The sequence below is a fragment of the Hesperophylax consimilis genome, chromosome 13 (assembly GCF_061612785.1).
Source record: "Hesperophylax consimilis isolate HC1 chromosome 13, BYU_Hcon_1.0, whole genome shotgun sequence".
Taxonomy (NCBI): domain Eukaryota; kingdom Metazoa; phylum Arthropoda; class Insecta; order Trichoptera; family Limnephilidae; genus Hesperophylax; species Hesperophylax consimilis.
In genome coordinates, this window is record NC_142848.1 from 21,054,238 (window position 1) to 21,073,481 (window position 19,244).

The 19,244-nt window shown below is 31.9% G+C and overlaps 1 protein-coding gene across 2 annotated transcripts in view; it reads left to right on the top strand.

The window, feature by feature from the left end:
* Hil (peptidase hillarin) overlaps positions 1-19,244 on the top strand; it is a 136,919-nt gene that overhangs the window by 10,978 nt on the left and 106,697 nt on the right. For both annotated transcript variants that reach the window (XM_089638855.1, XM_089638856.1), the window contains exon 3: positions 4,235-4,430. In XM_089638855.1, the coding sequence (XP_089494981.1) occupies positions 4,235-4,430 (196 nt within the window). The remainder of the gene's footprint in view (positions 1-4,234; positions 4,431-19,244) is intronic.

Consider the following 19,244-nt stretch of genomic DNA (forward strand, 5'->3'; position numbering starts at 1 on the left):
AGGATTTAAGACTAGCTAAAATAAGTATGTTAAAATGAAAATAAAAAAATACATAAAGATACATAGAGGCGTTCGTGATTTCAAATTACATTTTTTAGTATCATTTCCGAATCAGTCCTGCCTAGATCCAACGACCATTTTGTCACTCTTGGACCGAAGGATGACAATTTACACAGTTTCAGCTGAGAGGGGATTTTATTATATATTTTTACATTGATGTTTTATATTCGGATGAGATATGAAGTGAAATATTATGATCCACTTTTTTACCTCCAATACATTGACCTCCAACGCTCTAACTAAAATCATAGAATCCGGTCTACGCACACTGTTTATTGCATTCTAATAGTATACGTTTGGACGAGATCATAGTACGCAATAGCGACTCTAATCACAAAGTGACGTTTTCATCGAAGAAAAGTATTAAAATCTCGCAAGTAAAAACCTGACGTAAATCCTATTTTAGATGTACTTATCATATTTATTTTGTTAAAAAATGCATCATATAGTTGGTCGATGCATACCTATCATAGAAGAACATTCACTGCACTAACCTTCAGGAAGAAAATATTTTAAATATAACCAAATTTAGTATAATAAATGTGAATTCGGTTGTTCTGGAAGTACATATATCTCCTATTTTGGCGATGACCCTGCATAAAAATTACAATTTATTCAGTCGGCATTCACGAAATGTATCTATTGTTTATACAAGGTCAGTAGGAATGAAAGTACCCGGGCACCTAGATAAAATGCAAAGATATCTGAAATTACTACCAAGAAATGCGTCGTCCTTTCCATCGAGTAATTTATATTGTCAGCACGGACTAACTTTCTACTCTGGTACGTCACCACCTCCTCAAGAGTGTTTCGCCCCAGTATTCTAAATTACGTGGTTTGTTTGTTAATGCGGCCTACACCAGCTCATACCAGCTTTCAAAGAGTAACAACAAAGTTTAAGGTGTATTTTCAAAATAAATAAATGTTTATTTTCATAGTGGAATATACTTTAAGGTATTTTTTTGGTTCTTAAAACGGGCCCCATTTGAAGATCTGAGAGCTGCATAATGAATTTGAATCGGACGACGTCATAATAGTTGTAGTTCTCTACACAGTGCTCCGCAATGGCGTTGCGAACAGGGTAGCATGACGTCATGAGCGTTTTGATCTGATGGATTAAATCATTTTTCAAAATCAATGTATTATTACAATTATACAGGGTTTTCCAATAAGAGGTGTTATTTTGAATAGCCCGCTATTTCGGTAGATGTTACTTGTGAAGCTGTCATTTTTTTACATTTGACAAGTAGAAACTACGCCATTAATAAAAATGGAACGATACACGCTTCAACAACGCATTGAAATTATTAAAATCCACTTGAGTGAATCAAATGCAAATCATCTTGAGTGATGAGGCCCATTTCCACCTCGGTGGCTTCGTCAACAAGCAAAATTGTCGCATCTGGGGCTCGGAAAACCCAAGAGTTATTGTTGAAAAGCCTCTCTATTATGATTTTTTATGGCCGAAATTGGATGGTATTGATCTGGACAACGTTTACTTTAACAAGACGGCGCTACGTGCCACACAAGCAACGAAACCATTGATCTTTTACGGGAAAAGTTTCTTTCAATATCAAAATAACACCTCTTATTGGAAAACCCCGTATTATATACATTCATTTACACTCATACATTCAGAATCAGAAATGGAAAGAACTCGCCCTATAAATCATTCGAATATCAATTCTAATCCGTAAAACGTGTAGATACCTATATTTGTTGTGCCTTTTTCGCTAATAACAGTAAGTATAAGCGTAAGCGTGACATAAAGCTCTTTCTCAGTGACGCTTTGCAAGTTCATCGTTGCAGGAAGCGTATACGTATACAGTTGCTCTAATACAAGAAAAACTGTCGTCTCAACTCTGGTTGTGCGATCTATTTTGCACATTGTATGTCTTAAGCGGTTCCATGATAACCAACACAGTGACAATTCAACACACTTTTAAAAAGTGAAATAAAGTCATTAGAAACGATCAATAAAAAAATTAACCTAACCTACATAACCCAGTTAATAAAGTTTTTTTCATCAATTTCCATGACTTTATATAACTTTTTAAGGATGTGATGAATTATCATTGTGATGATTTATTCGGTCACCGTCTTAAGCAAATATCTAAACATCGTCAAAAAGAAATATTTATGCTGTTTCCAATGTTACCGATAGAGTTACAGTGTTCATCATCGAGGCAGATCTATAGATAGATTGTGGTGAATTGTATAAAAGTACTACCGTGTTGCAATCTTTAATCCTCGTAACGTGATTTTCTGCGTTATCGAAATGATTAAATTATTTTATAATCTGACAGATAGAACATAACCAGCTTAACCAGCGTTAATTGGATATTTGAGAGTAGTCCATAAGATAGTCCTGTTGTAGATCATGGGAACAAATCAATTTAATCAACCACAATACCCCATACATCCCACGTATATTTTTTCCTCTCGGTTTCTCTCTCAGCTTTGGCAACATTTGACCCGTTAACCTTTTGGTCGATTTGATATCAACATTATGCAAATAATAACCTACTGTTCTAGAGACTATATAAAAGTTATTTGATAATATTGAGGCAATCGAACATAATATTATCAAATACTCTGATATTTTATTGATGCAATAAGATGTTCCTATCACAACATCTCGATATTTTTATAGCTGTTTTGGAATGTTCATCGAATACTTATACATTTTATCAGATCTTCCTATAACAACATCTTGATATTTTTTTAGCGGTTTTGGAATGTTCATCGAACACTTACACATTTTATTTATGTTTCACTTAGAATAAGAAATTTCTTCAAATTTCAGAAATAGATACAAAATAAATTTTTGGGTGACCGGATAAATCATCAAAATGATAATTCATCACATCTTTAAAAAGTTATATAAAGTCATGGAAAGTGATGAAACAAAAACTTTATTAACTGGGTTAAGTAGGTTAGGTTAGGTTTAAAAAAATTTCATTGTTCCTAATTTATTTATTATCAACGGTATAAATATACCATAAACAATGATAACATGTCACTGTTAAAATCGTAGAAATATTTAAAAAAAAGAATTACAAATATATGTGGCATTTAATTGTGAAATGACATTAGAGAGTAAGTAAGTAAGTAAACAAGAGATACAAGTACATAAGTTTCTATAGTGCAAATAAGGTAGAATTAGATTAAATTAATATTGATTGAAAAGATTTGATAGCATAGCCCTCTTGTACCTACCTTGCGTGCAGTTAAATAGATCTGCCACATCTGCGTATCTATTACTAACTTCATGCAACCTAGGTACAAGCGAGTGTTTGGAATACTATATGACTCTATATCACTTTTTAAAAGTGTGTTGAATTATCACTGTGTTGAGTTATCATGGAACCAAATTTCTGTGCACAAAAAGTATGTTTCCAATTATCTCTTATAATAATAAATCAAAACCAAAATTTCCTCTTAAATCAAAGATTTGTATGTAGATACTTAAATATTTACATTTACACATTGTGTAACTTTTTATTTGAATAAAGAAATTATACAATTTGTCCATAGAAATGTCACTGTCTTAAATACAATTCTTTTTTCAAACTTTCTTCGGGCAGGTTGGTACCATATTATTTAAAAAAATAAACACGACGATTTCACATTAAAATTATCCATACTAAGCCATATAAACGGCCATCATCTTAAAACAGAAAAGGAACGTACAAACAAATTTACAGACATATGAAATGAAGAGCGGTCGAGTTTATGCTCGGTCAATCGGAGTCAGTGGGCCTATTCACATTTAAATTGGTACGCCAAGCGCAATTTCAGATGGCAGGGATCGTTGCACACTTTTTTTAAAGAGAAAAATGATCCTGTTAAAAAAGTGACAGCATGCCAACTTTCTGATGAAATATTAGTCATTCCGAATAAATCTGGAACACGTGTTATTTTCCTAATAAGTATCAGTATGTCAATGTCAATATCCGTATTTGTATGAACACGTGTTCCGCCGTCCTAATAAAACATTCGCTTTCAACTGATACTTTGTTAGGAACTCTTTCAATTTAATCGTTATAGGCCTGCAGTCCCGTTTTTAACTGGAAAACGAATAATTTCACCAGATTTTTAATAAATTAACAGTATTTCCTATCAGTAAGTTTTCTCCGTGTGTGTTTGTTTAACCGTGTCATCTTGTCCACAGACCTACTACAACAATCAGCACCGACAGGAGGACAAGGAGGTGTACTGCTGCAGTCACGTGCCACGCATAGGGCCGGGACACCTGGACAACTCCTCGGTGGGCATCCGAAGTGCCCTCAACGTGCCCAAAGGGAATAACATCGTCAATGAGCAGATCAGGGGGCACTCGAGAGGCAGAGACTCCTATGAGACTGACGGTAAGTTATCCAAAATCTATTCTGACCACAGAACCAACAAAACCCACACACAATTCAGCCTTAATGTTCCAAAAATTGAACTTTGGTCCACCTCCACACATGAGGTTATAAATAACTTTAGTTTTTTAATCAAGAAGTGTGAAAATAAATAAATAAACGAACGGTTTTCAACGGAATCACGCCACGTCGCAATTCTGACTGGTGTTCTTTTACCAGACTATCTACGACTCTCAGAGAAATCTTTCAAGCATGGAGTAACTGTATCAGTGGGTACAAGATGCATTAATAACGTACTAAGATTTAAAAATGTACACAATCGTGCAAAACAGAAAGTTTTTGATAATTTCTAGGCCATCCCCGGAAAGTTCTCTTTACCATCGTAAACACGTATGTTTGTGATTGTTTGGGACGAATTTGTGGCTTCAAACGTCAACAAAACAACAAACAATACGTTTGACCTTGACCGTCAACATCCAACATCCTGTTAACGTTTGATATTCTGGTCGATGCTTTAATCGACACCCGAATTACTATGGACGCTCTACCTGTCTAGTATCTAGACATCTAGAGGTCGTGCCTTCATTTTTTCACTTAGTTCTCCTTATAAGGCTTCGATATCCTTTCCCATGGTCTGGTTTATTGGTACACACAACAAAACAATTAGGATGCGCTGCGATTCTGATAAACGCAACATAAGTGAGTTCTGCTATACGCTGGTTTTATCATGGTTTAGAAACGTATTTCTTTTGACATCGGTTGTTAGATGTCGCAATTACAAAAATTTATTGATTCATTAATACGCTACAACTAATAACCTATTAGTAGGTACCTAGTGATAATAAGTGTAACTACCAATCCCTTGGGCAAACCTGTTACAACTTGAGCACCCTTTAGGTGGTTTTTCACAAAAACAGCGCTGTAAAAATCATCCAAATATTATAATTATTAACTCTTAATTAGGTAGTTATATACGAACCAATAAAAAATATCTTCTTACTTTGTTTTTTAGCTGAAATACGGAGTGATATATTTCGAATATAATATCTAAACGAATTGTGGCAGTACAAAATAAGGCAATCAAAAATCAACCCGTAAGAAACAAAGTTTTTTTACTACAATACATCTGTGTTAATGGCGATACACTACGTAGTAATGCAAAATCACTTGTTTTGGTTTCAAAATTTTATCGCTTATAAATGTTTTAGATGCTTTGCGAGTAGAAAACGTCTCAGTCTTTGAAATAATCGAGTCTTTTTATAAACCTAGAAAAAAATAATAAAATCTTTTTTTACAGGAAATCTTCTACTAACGATTTCATTTTCGGTTATGGTTTTATTTTATAGTGTTTTTTTATTTTACATTAAATAAAATAATTAAATATTTGCGCCTGAACGTCCGCAAGGTAAAATAAAAATCACTTTTTGGCGATGTTTTTTTCGTGCATAAATCAAAACAGGCGAATGGTGTTAAACAGGAATTTAAACCTTATGTTATTGAGTTTTTGCTAGCGGCTCGATTCAAAACGTTACACGACATAGTGCATCGCCTTAATAAATGTATTTAAAAATATGCATAGGGTGTCCGGGGGTAAAGTGCACTTTGAACTTCGAGGTGTGATTTTTGTTATTTTTTTACCTTAGCTCCACATAGGAAGCCTTGAGGAATAAAATTCTTATGGCCTATGTCATTTTTGGGGATGCTGCGAAAATGAAGAAATGTCAAACTAACGGTGCGATATAACTGGAAGCAAAGCCGGGTACAAATAAGAAAACCTGTATATTAATGTAGATGATTTTAATGTCGTTCGCCTTGTCGAGGTCTTTACTAAGTTTAGTATTTTTTATGTAAGCCGGAAAAGATTATAAATGATAAATGATACATTGTGTCTTGCATTATTTATTGATTGTAGGCCACAACAACTTGTTTATTTTCAATTTTGAACCCCGCACATTGTCTTTAATTGCGGAAAATCACTTGCACTGTTATACTTATCACGTCAGAGATAAATAGGTGTGTGTGTATCGAGGACGTGTCCGTGTGCCAAAATGAAGCCCAATTTATCCTTACTTATGGACAAAAATATAAAAAAATTTCGCCTATCGAAATCCTTTCTTGATTTTCATTGTCCTGTGTGAGGCCTGGAAGTCGAAAGGTCTTACGTAAATTGGCGACATCAGTTTTCTTTCACATCGGTAGTGACCACACTTGTTGATAATATATAACCCAAATGTGTCGATCGCATAATTTATTTGTTTTATTTTTTAATATGATAAATAAAAAAATTAAATAAAATAATACAAGAAATTAAATAAATAAAATTAAATACAATAAATCTTTTAATTTATTACAAAATAATAAAAGATTTCAAATTAAAACAGTTTGCAAAATAAATAACTACAATAGGGACTGTATCAATGCATAATAAACTATTTTCGTAGTTTTCTTTTTTAATATGTTTATCTTTGTTTTTCTTGTTTAATATATAAGTTTTCTTATTCTTTTCACTGTGAAGTTGATATGGTTTTTCCATTTAAATTTTTTTTCTACTAAGATTCTGAGATACTTAAAATCAGATTTATGATTTTGGTAATGTAAGGTTACAGGTAATGTCTATTATATAATTTTTGAATGAATGGTTATGTTATTTTTTTTTGGCAGATCTTCTTGTAGAGAGAAGGGAATATACTATTTTTCTGTGTTGAGTGATAATAGATTGTTTTCGAAAATTAGATAGAGTGTGCTGAAGTAGGCACTTTCTACGATAAATACGAATTTAAAAAAAAAAATTGTGAACATCTGTAAAACTCAGTATAAATAAATAAAATAAGAGGCTAGATAAAACTAGATAAAATATGTAAATTTATTAGGTTTCTTCATTACAGCCACTCCCTTAGCGCGGTTTGAGGTCATCGTAATTTTAATAACGCGTCAGCTTTACGCTAGCAATTATTTATTTATATTTCTAAAGTCTAAGAAGAAGAAACCAGTTGCCTATTTTATATTTACGACAATGATCTAACGCATATGAAGGTGAATTGAAAGGTGTGACTAACGGCCCTATTGAAGAATTCACATCTAGTATAGAATAAAGAAGAATACGAGAAATGCAATTCAGGCGTGTTTCGTAATTCAAAAGTCTGACCAATAGTCTTAATGGCAATATACGATTATCCTTGATGACAATGTATGTAATGATTGCAATGCAAGAGAGACAGGGCGCTTGTGCTAAATAGGCTAGAACCAAAAGGTACTGGCCAATTCGCGGTTAGAGTGGGTTTATAAAAATTACAGAGAAGGCACTTCTAGTCACTGAGGCATCGGACGCGGAATTAATAGAGGTGACTTAACCCTTACAGTGCCGAAAAGCGCCGTGGCGCTCATAGGTAAGTGTGCGAAAAAAGCCAGCGACGCGGTAGCGCTCTTTTCGACAGTTCACTTTGGCACGCGTCAGTGACAGTCTTGTTCCCGCGTTTATATGTTTATTCATCGAATTGCGTTCTAACTCTCAAAAATTGATATAGAGTCATAGTTTAATAGTTACCTACTTGACCTAGTTTTTGTTTCATCACTTTTTATGACTTTATATCACTTTTTGAAGGTGTCTTGGATTGTCTATTTGATCACCATGCAGCAGTAAGAACAGTAGCTCTGATTTGCTCATTGTATAAAAAAGGACTGCACTGTGTTTGTGTAGGAAAACACTCTTATAAATAAATCTTGTACATTTTCCATATATTTTCTGTTATTTTCTTGTCAATAAATATTTAGTATTCAATTTCTGTGATTTTATTATCATAGTTTGAAACCTTCTGAAGAGAATGTTGAAAAAAATATGAAAATTAGTGTATTATAACAGAAATGGTAAGTGTTTTTGTTTTTATATAAATTATCTATAAAAACGCACTTTTTTCTGGCATTTTCACAAAATATTTATGGCACTAAAGGGGTTAAACAACATGGTCGAGTTTGTGTGTTTTGACAGAGATTTTCTTTCCAAATATCACTGAAAATAGCATTTTATCTTAGTATGCCTAATGATTGTTATTAGGGAGAAAGTTACAACACGAATTTTATGCTCATCTGCGTGAGTGAGAATAACGTGTAAAGAAAAATAGCAAAAAACTTCAGTTTATTTACTAAAATTCATTCACTACAATTTTGGCAATAAAATATAATGTAAGTTAGGTAAAATATATTACGAACCTTGAATGAAATGTTTATTTTTTTTTAAATTGGAACATAAAACCTCCATTACTGTGGCAACACTATCATTTTATCTTTTAAATATGTGATTCAGTCTATGTGTGATTCATAATAAAAATTTCTTTAAGAGTTCGACAGTTCTTTTTAATTAAAAAATAGAATGGCAACACAACTAGATTTTTGGATTTTTAACGTTTTGTTATTTATAAATTTGATCTGTGAATTGCAATGAGGTTACAATATATATAGATGCGATATAAAAATCTCAAAGTGGCAAGCAAAAAGTACGTCAATTGTAGTGTTTTCGATTTCTTAGTTTTTAGTACTAAACAGTCACGCGTCGAATAAGGTGTGCTTACCTCTAAGTAAATTCACACTCTAGTACCTACATTCGAACTGTGCGTGCACGCTAAAAATCGCTCTGCATAAATGATCAATATTTAATAGTTAATTTACCGAAATAATCCAAAAATATTGGTGAATATATAACTGCGGAACAGTGGTGAACTTTTTATTGCGTACTTGTATTAAAACGCCCGCTGATCAGTATCCTAAAGTGATCTTAAATCTGTGTCGTGTTCAGTGAAAGTGTTGTCGCAATTGTTATTTAGCGCAAACCGAATACTGTACTGTCAGGCTAATATCACATATTAGTACCAATATTATCACGGTTGCGGATAAATAGGCCGTGGCGTAGAGGATTGCAACTTTAGCGTTGCTCACTATTGTCGCGGAGTAGCTGAGTTCGCTCCCTGCTTAAAGCAACTTTTTTTTAAATAAAATAAAAAATAATAATCAAAAACTATAATAATATAAGTGTAACGCCATCTAGTGAATTTCATCAAATACATTAAAATGAGCAAGCTAAAGAAAAACACCAAAAAAACACCATCTAGCGACTCTGATGATGACTACAACACAAATAAAATATTTAAATTCATGGAAAAAAAGTTTGAAGATTTATCGGAACAATTGATGAAATCTTTTAGAGAACAAATTAAAAATGAACTAAGAGATCTTAAGAAATCTGTAGAATTTTGTTGCAATAAAATTGATGAATATGAAGAAAATAATAAAAAGAAAGATACACTGATCAAACAACTGCAATCAGAAAACAACGAAATAAAACAGCAAATAAACAAACTGGAACAATTACACAAACAAAATAACATTGAGATACAAGGTATTCCTTTTAAAGAAAATGAAAACTTACCAAAAATAGTCAATAATATTATGGAAACCATCAAATGCGAAATGGAATCATCAAAAATAACAAATATATATCGTATCAGAAACAAAAACCCTTTAAACAAATATCCAGCCTTAATTGTATCATTCCAAAACAAAGAAACAAAAGACAAAATCATCGACCAAAAAAGAAAATATGGTGTCTTGTATACTAAAAATGTAAATTTTCCGGAAGATAACAAAATTTTCATAAACGAACAATTAACGCAACTAAATAAACACCTCCTGTTTCTGGCGAAATCCTCAAGACTCGGCTACAAATTCATCTGGGCGAAAAACGGTAACGTTATGATGAGAAAAGATGAAACAGCTCCAATCATCCATATAAGGCAGCCGAATGACATCCCTTCAGAATAAAGGACCATCTAACCGCATTGCATGTGAAAATTACTTATATCCATCAAAATGTCTGATGAAAATTTTTTGTATGAAAATTACATTTGTAAAAACACTAGTGAACTAAATAATCACTTTAAGGACGTTAACTTTTCAATTATTAATATGAATATTAGAAGCTTAAGAAGGCACTTTGATGAGCTTTGTATTCTTCTCGATAGTCTTGATTTTTCTCCTAGTATTGTCATTTTAACAGAAACGCAAATGAAAGAAGTTATTCCCTATAACTTGCCAGGATATGTAACTATTTCATCCGAATGTAAACATACTGGTCACGATGGAATCACTTTATTTATAAAAAATTGTCTTAAAAAACCTGCCTTCGAAATTCTAGACTTTAAAACAGCTAACGCAATTAAATGAACATTTACCCATAGTAATTGCACTTATTTGCTATTAGCTATCTATAGATCACCTTCCTTAAATGAATCTCTATTCAATAATGAACTTAATTCACTTATAAAAATGACAAACAGAAATAACTTTAACTTTTCAATATTAACTGGTGATATTAATATAAACATTAATGAAAACAACAAAAGAACAAAATGTACAAATGAATACTTAGATTGTTTGTCTTATGCAGGATATCAATCATACATAAACTCACCAACAAGAGAAAATCTAAATAATTCCACGACTCTAGATCACATATTTATCAAAACACACAAACACATTATAACTAAATCTTCAACTCTAAAAACAAACATTACTGACCACTACCCAACATTCTACGGACACAACATCTTTGTGTCCGTAGAATGTTAGTATGTTAGTTAATAGTCCAAAAAATTCAAAAGAATACTCTAACACTGTTGAAATAAATGAAATTAATTACAACACATTAAACAATTTACTTCATTCAGAAAAATGGGACAACATACTATCAATAGCTAACCCAAATTCAGCATTAGAATTATTTTATAAAACTCTAGAAGCTTATATTTCCAAAAGTACAAACAAAATTGTCATCGCTAAGAGAAATTATAAAAAAATTAAGCCTTGGATCACTGTAGGACTAATAGTCTCTATCAAACAAAGAGATAAATTATACAAAGAGATGTTAAATTATCAAAAAGCCTGTCAAAAAAATAACACAAGAATTATGCCTTTCATGAAAACGAAATATTTAATGTACAGAAATTTACTAAATAGGTTAATAAGAAATTGCAAAAAGAAGTATTATTGTGAAAAAATTGATAGTGCAAAAAATGATACCAAAAAAAATGGAATATTATTAATGAAATCACGAACAAAAAAAAAAAGTATCAACCGATGTCAATGAGATTATAATAAATGAAAATATTATAACTGACAAATCGACTATTGCAGAAAACTTTAACAACTTTTTTACAAATGTAGTAGATCAAATACTTGAATCTTCTAGCAAAATTGATAATACAATACCCGTAGACTCATCTTTACACTTAGACTCAACTAACGATTCAATTAACTCCTTAGAATATTTTTCACCCATCACAACAGATGAAATTGATAAACACATTGACGGTCTAAAATCAACAAATTCTACAGGAATTGATGGTTTATCAGGTAACACACTAAAAAAAATAAAACATTACATTTTAACTCCATTGCTACATATTTTTAATATATCCTTAAAAGAAGGACATTTTCCCGAACAATTAAAAAACCTCTATCATAATACCAATTCACAAATCAGGAGAAACGCACATATTAGACAACTACAGACCTATTTCCTTGGTCTCAAACCTCTCAAAAATATTTGAAAAATGTATCAAAAATAGAATAATGAATTACCTAGAACAAAACAAAATTCTGTCCCAAAATCAATATGGCTTCAGAACAAAACTAAGCACTGAAGATGCAATATTCGATCTGACTAAAAAATTATACACATCTGTTGATCAAAATAAAAAGAGTTTAGCTATATTCCTAGACTTAAGAAAAGCTTTTGATACGGTAAATCACAATCTACTTATTAAAAAAATGAATCAAATAGGTTTAAAAAATGATACACTAAAAATTCTTACTAGCTATCTCAAAGACAGAAAACAAAAAACAAAAATAGGGGATTTTTATAGTACTGAAACAGGAATAAAAAATGGAGTACCACAGGGAACTGTGCTTGGCCCAATTCTCTTTCTAATATACATAAACGATTTATGTGATGTTATAATCCCTGGTAAAATTGTATCTTACGCAGATGATACAGTAATAATAGTGAATGGAAAATCCTGGCCTGAAACTTTTTTGAAGGCAACAAAATGTATTACATATGTCTCATCATGGCTAGAAAGTAATAGACTCTTCTTAAACTATAATAAAACATTTTACCTAACCTTTTCTAAAAATAGTAAAAATAAACCCCCTAATAACCTTAAAATTCGAATACATAACGTTAACTGTAATCAAGAAATATGCTCATCTTGCTTTGAACTCGGAAAAGTTGAAAAGATTAAATATTTAGGTATTGTTATTGATACAAAATTAAATTGGCAGTCACAAATTAATAATACCGTCTGTAAATTAAGATATCTTACATACACATTTTACAGACTAAAAGAAGTGCTCAATGTTGAAAAACTGAAAATTATTTATTTTTCTTTGGTGCAATCTTCACTCTTATACGGAATAATAGGATGGGGCGGTGCGCTTAATGCACATATCAAACCTTTACAAATAATTCAAAATTATATCATCAAAGTTATGTATAGTCGGAAAAGAACATTTTCAACGGATGAGTTATACAAAGAATCTAAACTATTCTGTCTCCGTAAACTATTTATTTTGCAAACTATGAAATACATCTTTAAAAACAAAAATAAATTCGAAATAAATAAAAACAGAACCAACATTAGAAATAATAATGTATTTTATACTCCCCAAACGAACACAAAACAAATGCAAACACACTGCAGTTTCATTGGACCTCGTACTTTCAAACTTTTACCGAAAAATATTCAAGTGATAACTAAACTTCCTCAATATTTAAAAGAATTAAAATTATGGCTTTTCGACACAGCAGTTGAAACTTTTTTTATTTAATTTGTATCAATTTATGTTTCTCATAAAATATTCACCATATATTACATATATTACAATAAACACTTATAACTTCACTATACACTATTATAAACACTTCTTATACAAAACGCTTATACAAAATGTAATCTTGTTTTTATTTTATATTCCCACAATTTGTTTATTTCTAGGTACAATAAAATAATAACTTAAATATATTACCCACGCACAGGCTGCGCCTTAGTGGGTTCCCATTATTCTTATTGATTTATATAATTATTGTATGTAATTAATGTAAAAATTGGGAAAAATAAAGGAATTAAAAAAAAAAAAAAAAAAAAAAAATTGTCTTAAAAAGTTCCTAAATGCCCTAGTGTGTGATAAAAAGTGTTTTAATTACTCGGTAAACACTAGTTAAAGCCAAGGAATGGCATTTCATTTGTAAATACACGCAAATTACTTATTTTTTTAATTAATATGAATAATACAGATATTTCCCGTTTGACGAAAATGCACCGCCGGCTAGAGTAGAGGTCTAGGCGCGCAACAGCCAAATTACGATGGCAGTGTTTTCGACAACTAATCTTCACTGTTTAAAATAGTTTAATCACTGTGTTTATTAAGGAGCTCGTTAAAACACAAAGAGTAATAGTAAAAATAATCCTGAAAGTACCCATAAGGACTCCATCAAAATAAATTTTTAAAAAATTTTACGTGTTCAGCATTATAAAACTGTACTCAAAAAATTCACTACTCAATTTTAAAGAAAAATATGAACACCTTGCTGAACAACACACCTACACTACAAGAACGAAATCCTCAAATCTACTAAACATTCCAAAATTAAATACATCTTTCGGCCAGAAGAACCACTATTTCCATGCTATAAAATTATATAATGCCCTTCTTATTGAAATTAAAAACACCATGGATATAGAAAAGTTTTAAAAAGACATCAAATTATGGCTAACTAAACATGAAAATGAGGAAATCATTAAATTTATGAAGTAACCCCAAAGCAAACTACAGGCAACAAACATAAATACTTTTTGCTTAATTTATTTTATATTTTGTGGGAACTAACAAATTAGAAGATGAGGAAATCATGATCAACATACATACAACAACCTACAGTCCACCTCGGAACAGGAATACCCAGTGAGGAGGACTGAGAACAAACTACATCACTTTATATCTTTTTACTTTTCTTTATATTGCCGTAAAATAAATAAAAAAAAAAAAATAAAAAAAAAAAATAAGCCGAAACTCAGCAGTAATAACGAGTATCCACAAGAATCGCCGCCATTTGCAAATTTCGTTTACTTGACTTATCACTTAACGCGACCATAACAGTCAGACACCCAACACATAATATCAGTGGAGAATTGAATTTTGTTTTATTTGGATTTTACATAAATTTCAGAAAAATGAAAAATCCAATTTTCATGTATTTTTCTTCCCTGCAAAACCTTAAACAATTAAAAATGTTTAAACATGAAATTATCTTGGAATGTGACGCAGAATCATCTGCTTCCGGAAAGTACCACTAATCTTTGAACACCGTTTGGCTAAAGTAAAAAACATGCACTTGGACCCAAACAAGTTACTTCTTGGACCATTATATTTATTATCATCATCTTGGTGTTGCCATTTTAAACGATTGCACCGCCATCAATTTATATCTACCATTAAAATAAGTGTCAGAATGTACGTGTTATTAAATTTGTAATCAATCTCAGCACAATCTAAAGGTTCGTGGAAAATTTCCCAAGCTCCTAGGAACTACAGGAAATCTACGCACAAAGAAAAAAGTTAATGTATTTTAGAAAACATAGCTCCTCTGCAATGAAAATTCCCACAATTAATAATATTTTTGCACATTTCGACGATTTTACGCTTTCACAAAATGCCGTTTTATCAACCGGTGAGATCCAATCGAGCTGAAACTCGGCAGATAACTCGTTGTCGATGACAATGCATTGTATCAACTTTTGGTGGCAATCGCAAAAAATTAAAAAAATATTTCTCTGAAATTGAATGACATCACACCAGTTAATATACTAAAAATATGTCGGTCCTACCCGATCGGCACTTGGCAAAGTTTGCAAAGTTGTCGACTTTTTTTTTTTTATTTCCCTCTGCAAAATCTTAGCTATGACCTTTATTAATAAGAAAAAAAATTACGTGAATGTAACAAAACGTAAATGACGTTTACGTTTACGTTTATCGTGTTATTTCAAATTATTCAAAAAAACTACTTTGTACAATATTTACATGTGTAAAATAAAAATAATTTTTCACATAATAGCTGCGTCACAATTTATTTTTATTTCTACATATTAGCTATAGCGGAGTAACCCGTTAAATAATTTTTTTAACCCCTCAAGCAAATTTTTTCGCTTTTGGGACCAACTCATATGGCCTCATAGATATCCTTACGTATATTCCTTACTGTGGTGGGAAAAATGATCTAAACGGTATTAGAAATTTAAAAAAAAACACCACGCTTTATATTCAAATCTAGAAGTTAACCACAGAAGAATTAAAATGTGCACTTTTATGGAACTAAAGGTACCGAAAGTAATTAAAAAAAATGATTTGCGAATTTTGTATTAAATATTTTTATATAAAACGACAAAAAAGTGAGGTTATAGTAACGTTTGTTATACATTTGTGTAATAAAATGCAAGTGTTTTTATATATTTTTTCATTATAGGTTTATAGGTAATTTTAGATACAAAAAAAAATTATGGTAAGCCATTTTAAATTATTTTATTTATATATATGCATTAAAAATTTACCAAATATTACAATTTTATTCGTAATAATTAATTTTGAAAGCGTATTTTATCACCTTTCAAAAGGAGTTTCGGATACTTTCAGAAATATTCCAATTATTTAGATTTTATTGCAAATCAGAAATACTCCGACCTCATGGCCTGAGGAGCAGTTTTATGAGACAATATTACAAATTTAGTGTAGCAAAAAAAACTTGTTATTTTACGGGATGATTTTTCTGACTGAAAATAAAATTAACATGATAATCTCCCGTGTTATAAATTGTACAACAAAAGTATATACGTGACCTACCTAATGACCATATAAATATGCTTAGGCAATGCACCTACCTGAGCATTTTATAATCTAAAGCGATCGAAACAAATTTGAATAGATAGAACGAGGCGAAAACAAATTCAAGCATTTTCCAGCAATATTTTACATATTTAGAGAATTGATAGAAATTTTTTAGTGTTGAGATTATTATTTGCTCGTTTTATTATTGTGATTTTAAAATGCCAAATTCAATTGTGTCAAACGATGGAAAAGAAGTGTCTATAAAAAATTCAAGTCAGTCTGTAGCCTCAACGCATACTATTAAAGCCTCTCTCGAAGATATTTGCTATCCTTCTACATCAAAAAAATCGGGTATTGATAAAGAAACATTATCCGAACACGAAGAAGGGACATGTTCGTGCCAGGATACAGCAGGAACGGTTGAACTTATGGATGAAGGATCTCCACCATGTCCAGAAGACGAGGCAAACGTACCGTGCCTACTGCCACCCGAACCAAGGAATGAAACAGCTTCCCCTCAAGACGGTCAGACTTCTTCCACCCCAAATGATTTGACACAGCCTCCAGAAAACACGTCATCAGGAAGTCAGAGACAATCAACGGCAAGTATTAACACCTTGACAAATTCGCAAGAAAGACGGGAGAGAAATGAAGGCAGGTCACGAAGAAATATGCAACACAGGAGTGAAGGCCGTCCACGACACTTAAGAAATATGGAAGGGGGGCAAATGCGAAGGAATCCAGGAAGAAGGAAGTCCAGACAGAGGAGTAATAACACAAAACGAAGGCGCAGAATTGTAACAAAACGCCAAGAGTCATTTTGCGAATGCTGTAGGCCTACTAGCAGAAATCAAACAATTCCGGCTGATAATGGCACAGGAAATAATTGTAACATGACAGCAGCAGCGAAACAAACAACCGAGGAGCAAAATTCTCGGTGCACTTGTACCCCGTCCGATTTGCTTTTGTTTGCCGCTTTCAACCGTAGAAGACGCCAACAAGGATCCAAATCCACGAGAAAATACAAATAATTTGTAATAATATACAGGCACTTTATCATTCATGTAGTATTTGTTTCCTTCGTTTTCAACTTTTCTGGTGATTTATCTTCTTAGTGTATCTGATTAAATTTTTTATCGATCTTGATATAAATAATTTCAAAATAATAATATTATACGTATTTACAACAGATTGCATGTTTCATTATTGTTCCAAAATCCGCGTAATTCAGTGGAGAAATTTCTATCAATAGTTTTAAAACTGCGTTTTACTACTATACTCCGACTTTTTTAACGTTGACTTCACGCATCAGACGATGAAAAACGTAATTTTCCACAGGACCTACGTTATCTTTAGGGATGCTGTGTGGAGGGTCTTTTGAGGAGAGGAAGGAGTGAACAAGGGTCTTGAAGAGATCTATGTTCCATGTGTGCTGTTGGGAGGAAACACAGAGGCCGGTATATCGTTCCACAGCCAAGCTGAGCCGAGTCGTATGAGAACGAGTCGTAGAAACGGCACGGTATTTTTTCATTTAGTTAAAAATAAATTTTTACATCTAGTATAAACCTTTAGATTACTACCAAATCACTTGTATGACATTTAGGCACACTTTACACTACATCTAAAACTTATTCTTTATAGCATTTAGGAATAACCCACAAAAAGCTGCCAGGCTTTTAGCTTCTTTAACATCCGTCGGTAGTCCATTGAATATCTCGAATCTTTTAAAATAGGGATTAATTTGGCTTAATGACAAATATGTTTTCGAAAGTCTAAAAACTCCACAGCTTCCCGTGGGAAAGCCATGTATTTCGAAATTAAAATTTACATTCTTTAATATGTATTTCGGGAGCATCTTATTTTTTAGCTTAAATATAAATATTACTGTATTATAAACTATACACCGTCTTACAATATAGGTCGCTTCTACGATTCGTTCTTAAGTTCAACAGCTCGGCTGTGGAACGAACTGCCGGCCTCTGTGTTTCCTCCCTCCTACAACATGGGACTCTTCAAGACCCATGTTCACTCCTTCCTCTCCACAAAAAGACCCTCCACACAGCATCACCAAAGATGACATAGGTCCTGAGGGAAATTATTTTCTTCAGGGCCTCTTGTGTGGAGTTGATATAAAAAAAAAATATATATTACCTAGTTGTTTCTGCATATTAATTATCTTAAAATACCTACTACAATTCAATACTGCTCGCATGCCTCTATTTTGAAATATTTGCCATTTTTTTATTTGTGTTTGATTGCACAAGCAACGGACACTAGAGCAATCATTGAAATTAGATGTTACAATACTAAGCATTATAAACTAATATACTTATTATTATAGTATTATTTTTTAATGATAAACAAATGTTCATAAAACAAAGTTTTTTATGCACGGCACAAAGGATAACAAATTATATTATAAGCAATAATTACTCGCCCGAAATATCCATACAAATTGAAAATATCTCTCGAGAAAAATGCGCGTTCAATTCTCGTCGGCGGCAGCGGAGAGTTAAATTTAAGTTTATTATAATACCCAAGTATTTGATTTTCTCTATTTACTCTATTTCTTCGTTGTCTATGATCATTTTACTGATTCGGTTTTAATTTTTTACGACGTATTTACTTTTGTTCCATTTAGTTTTAATTTGTTTATACCACATTGATATTTGATCCAGGTCGTACTGTATTTAGTTTATATTTAACCGCATAGATATTTGATCCAGGTTGTACTGTATTTTGTTTATCTTTAACCACATAAATATTTGATCCAGGTCGTACTGTATTTTGTTTATCTTTAACCGCATAGCTATTTGATCCAGGTCGTACTGTATTTTGTTTATCTTTAACCGTAGAGATATTTGATCCAGGTCATACTGTACTTTGTTT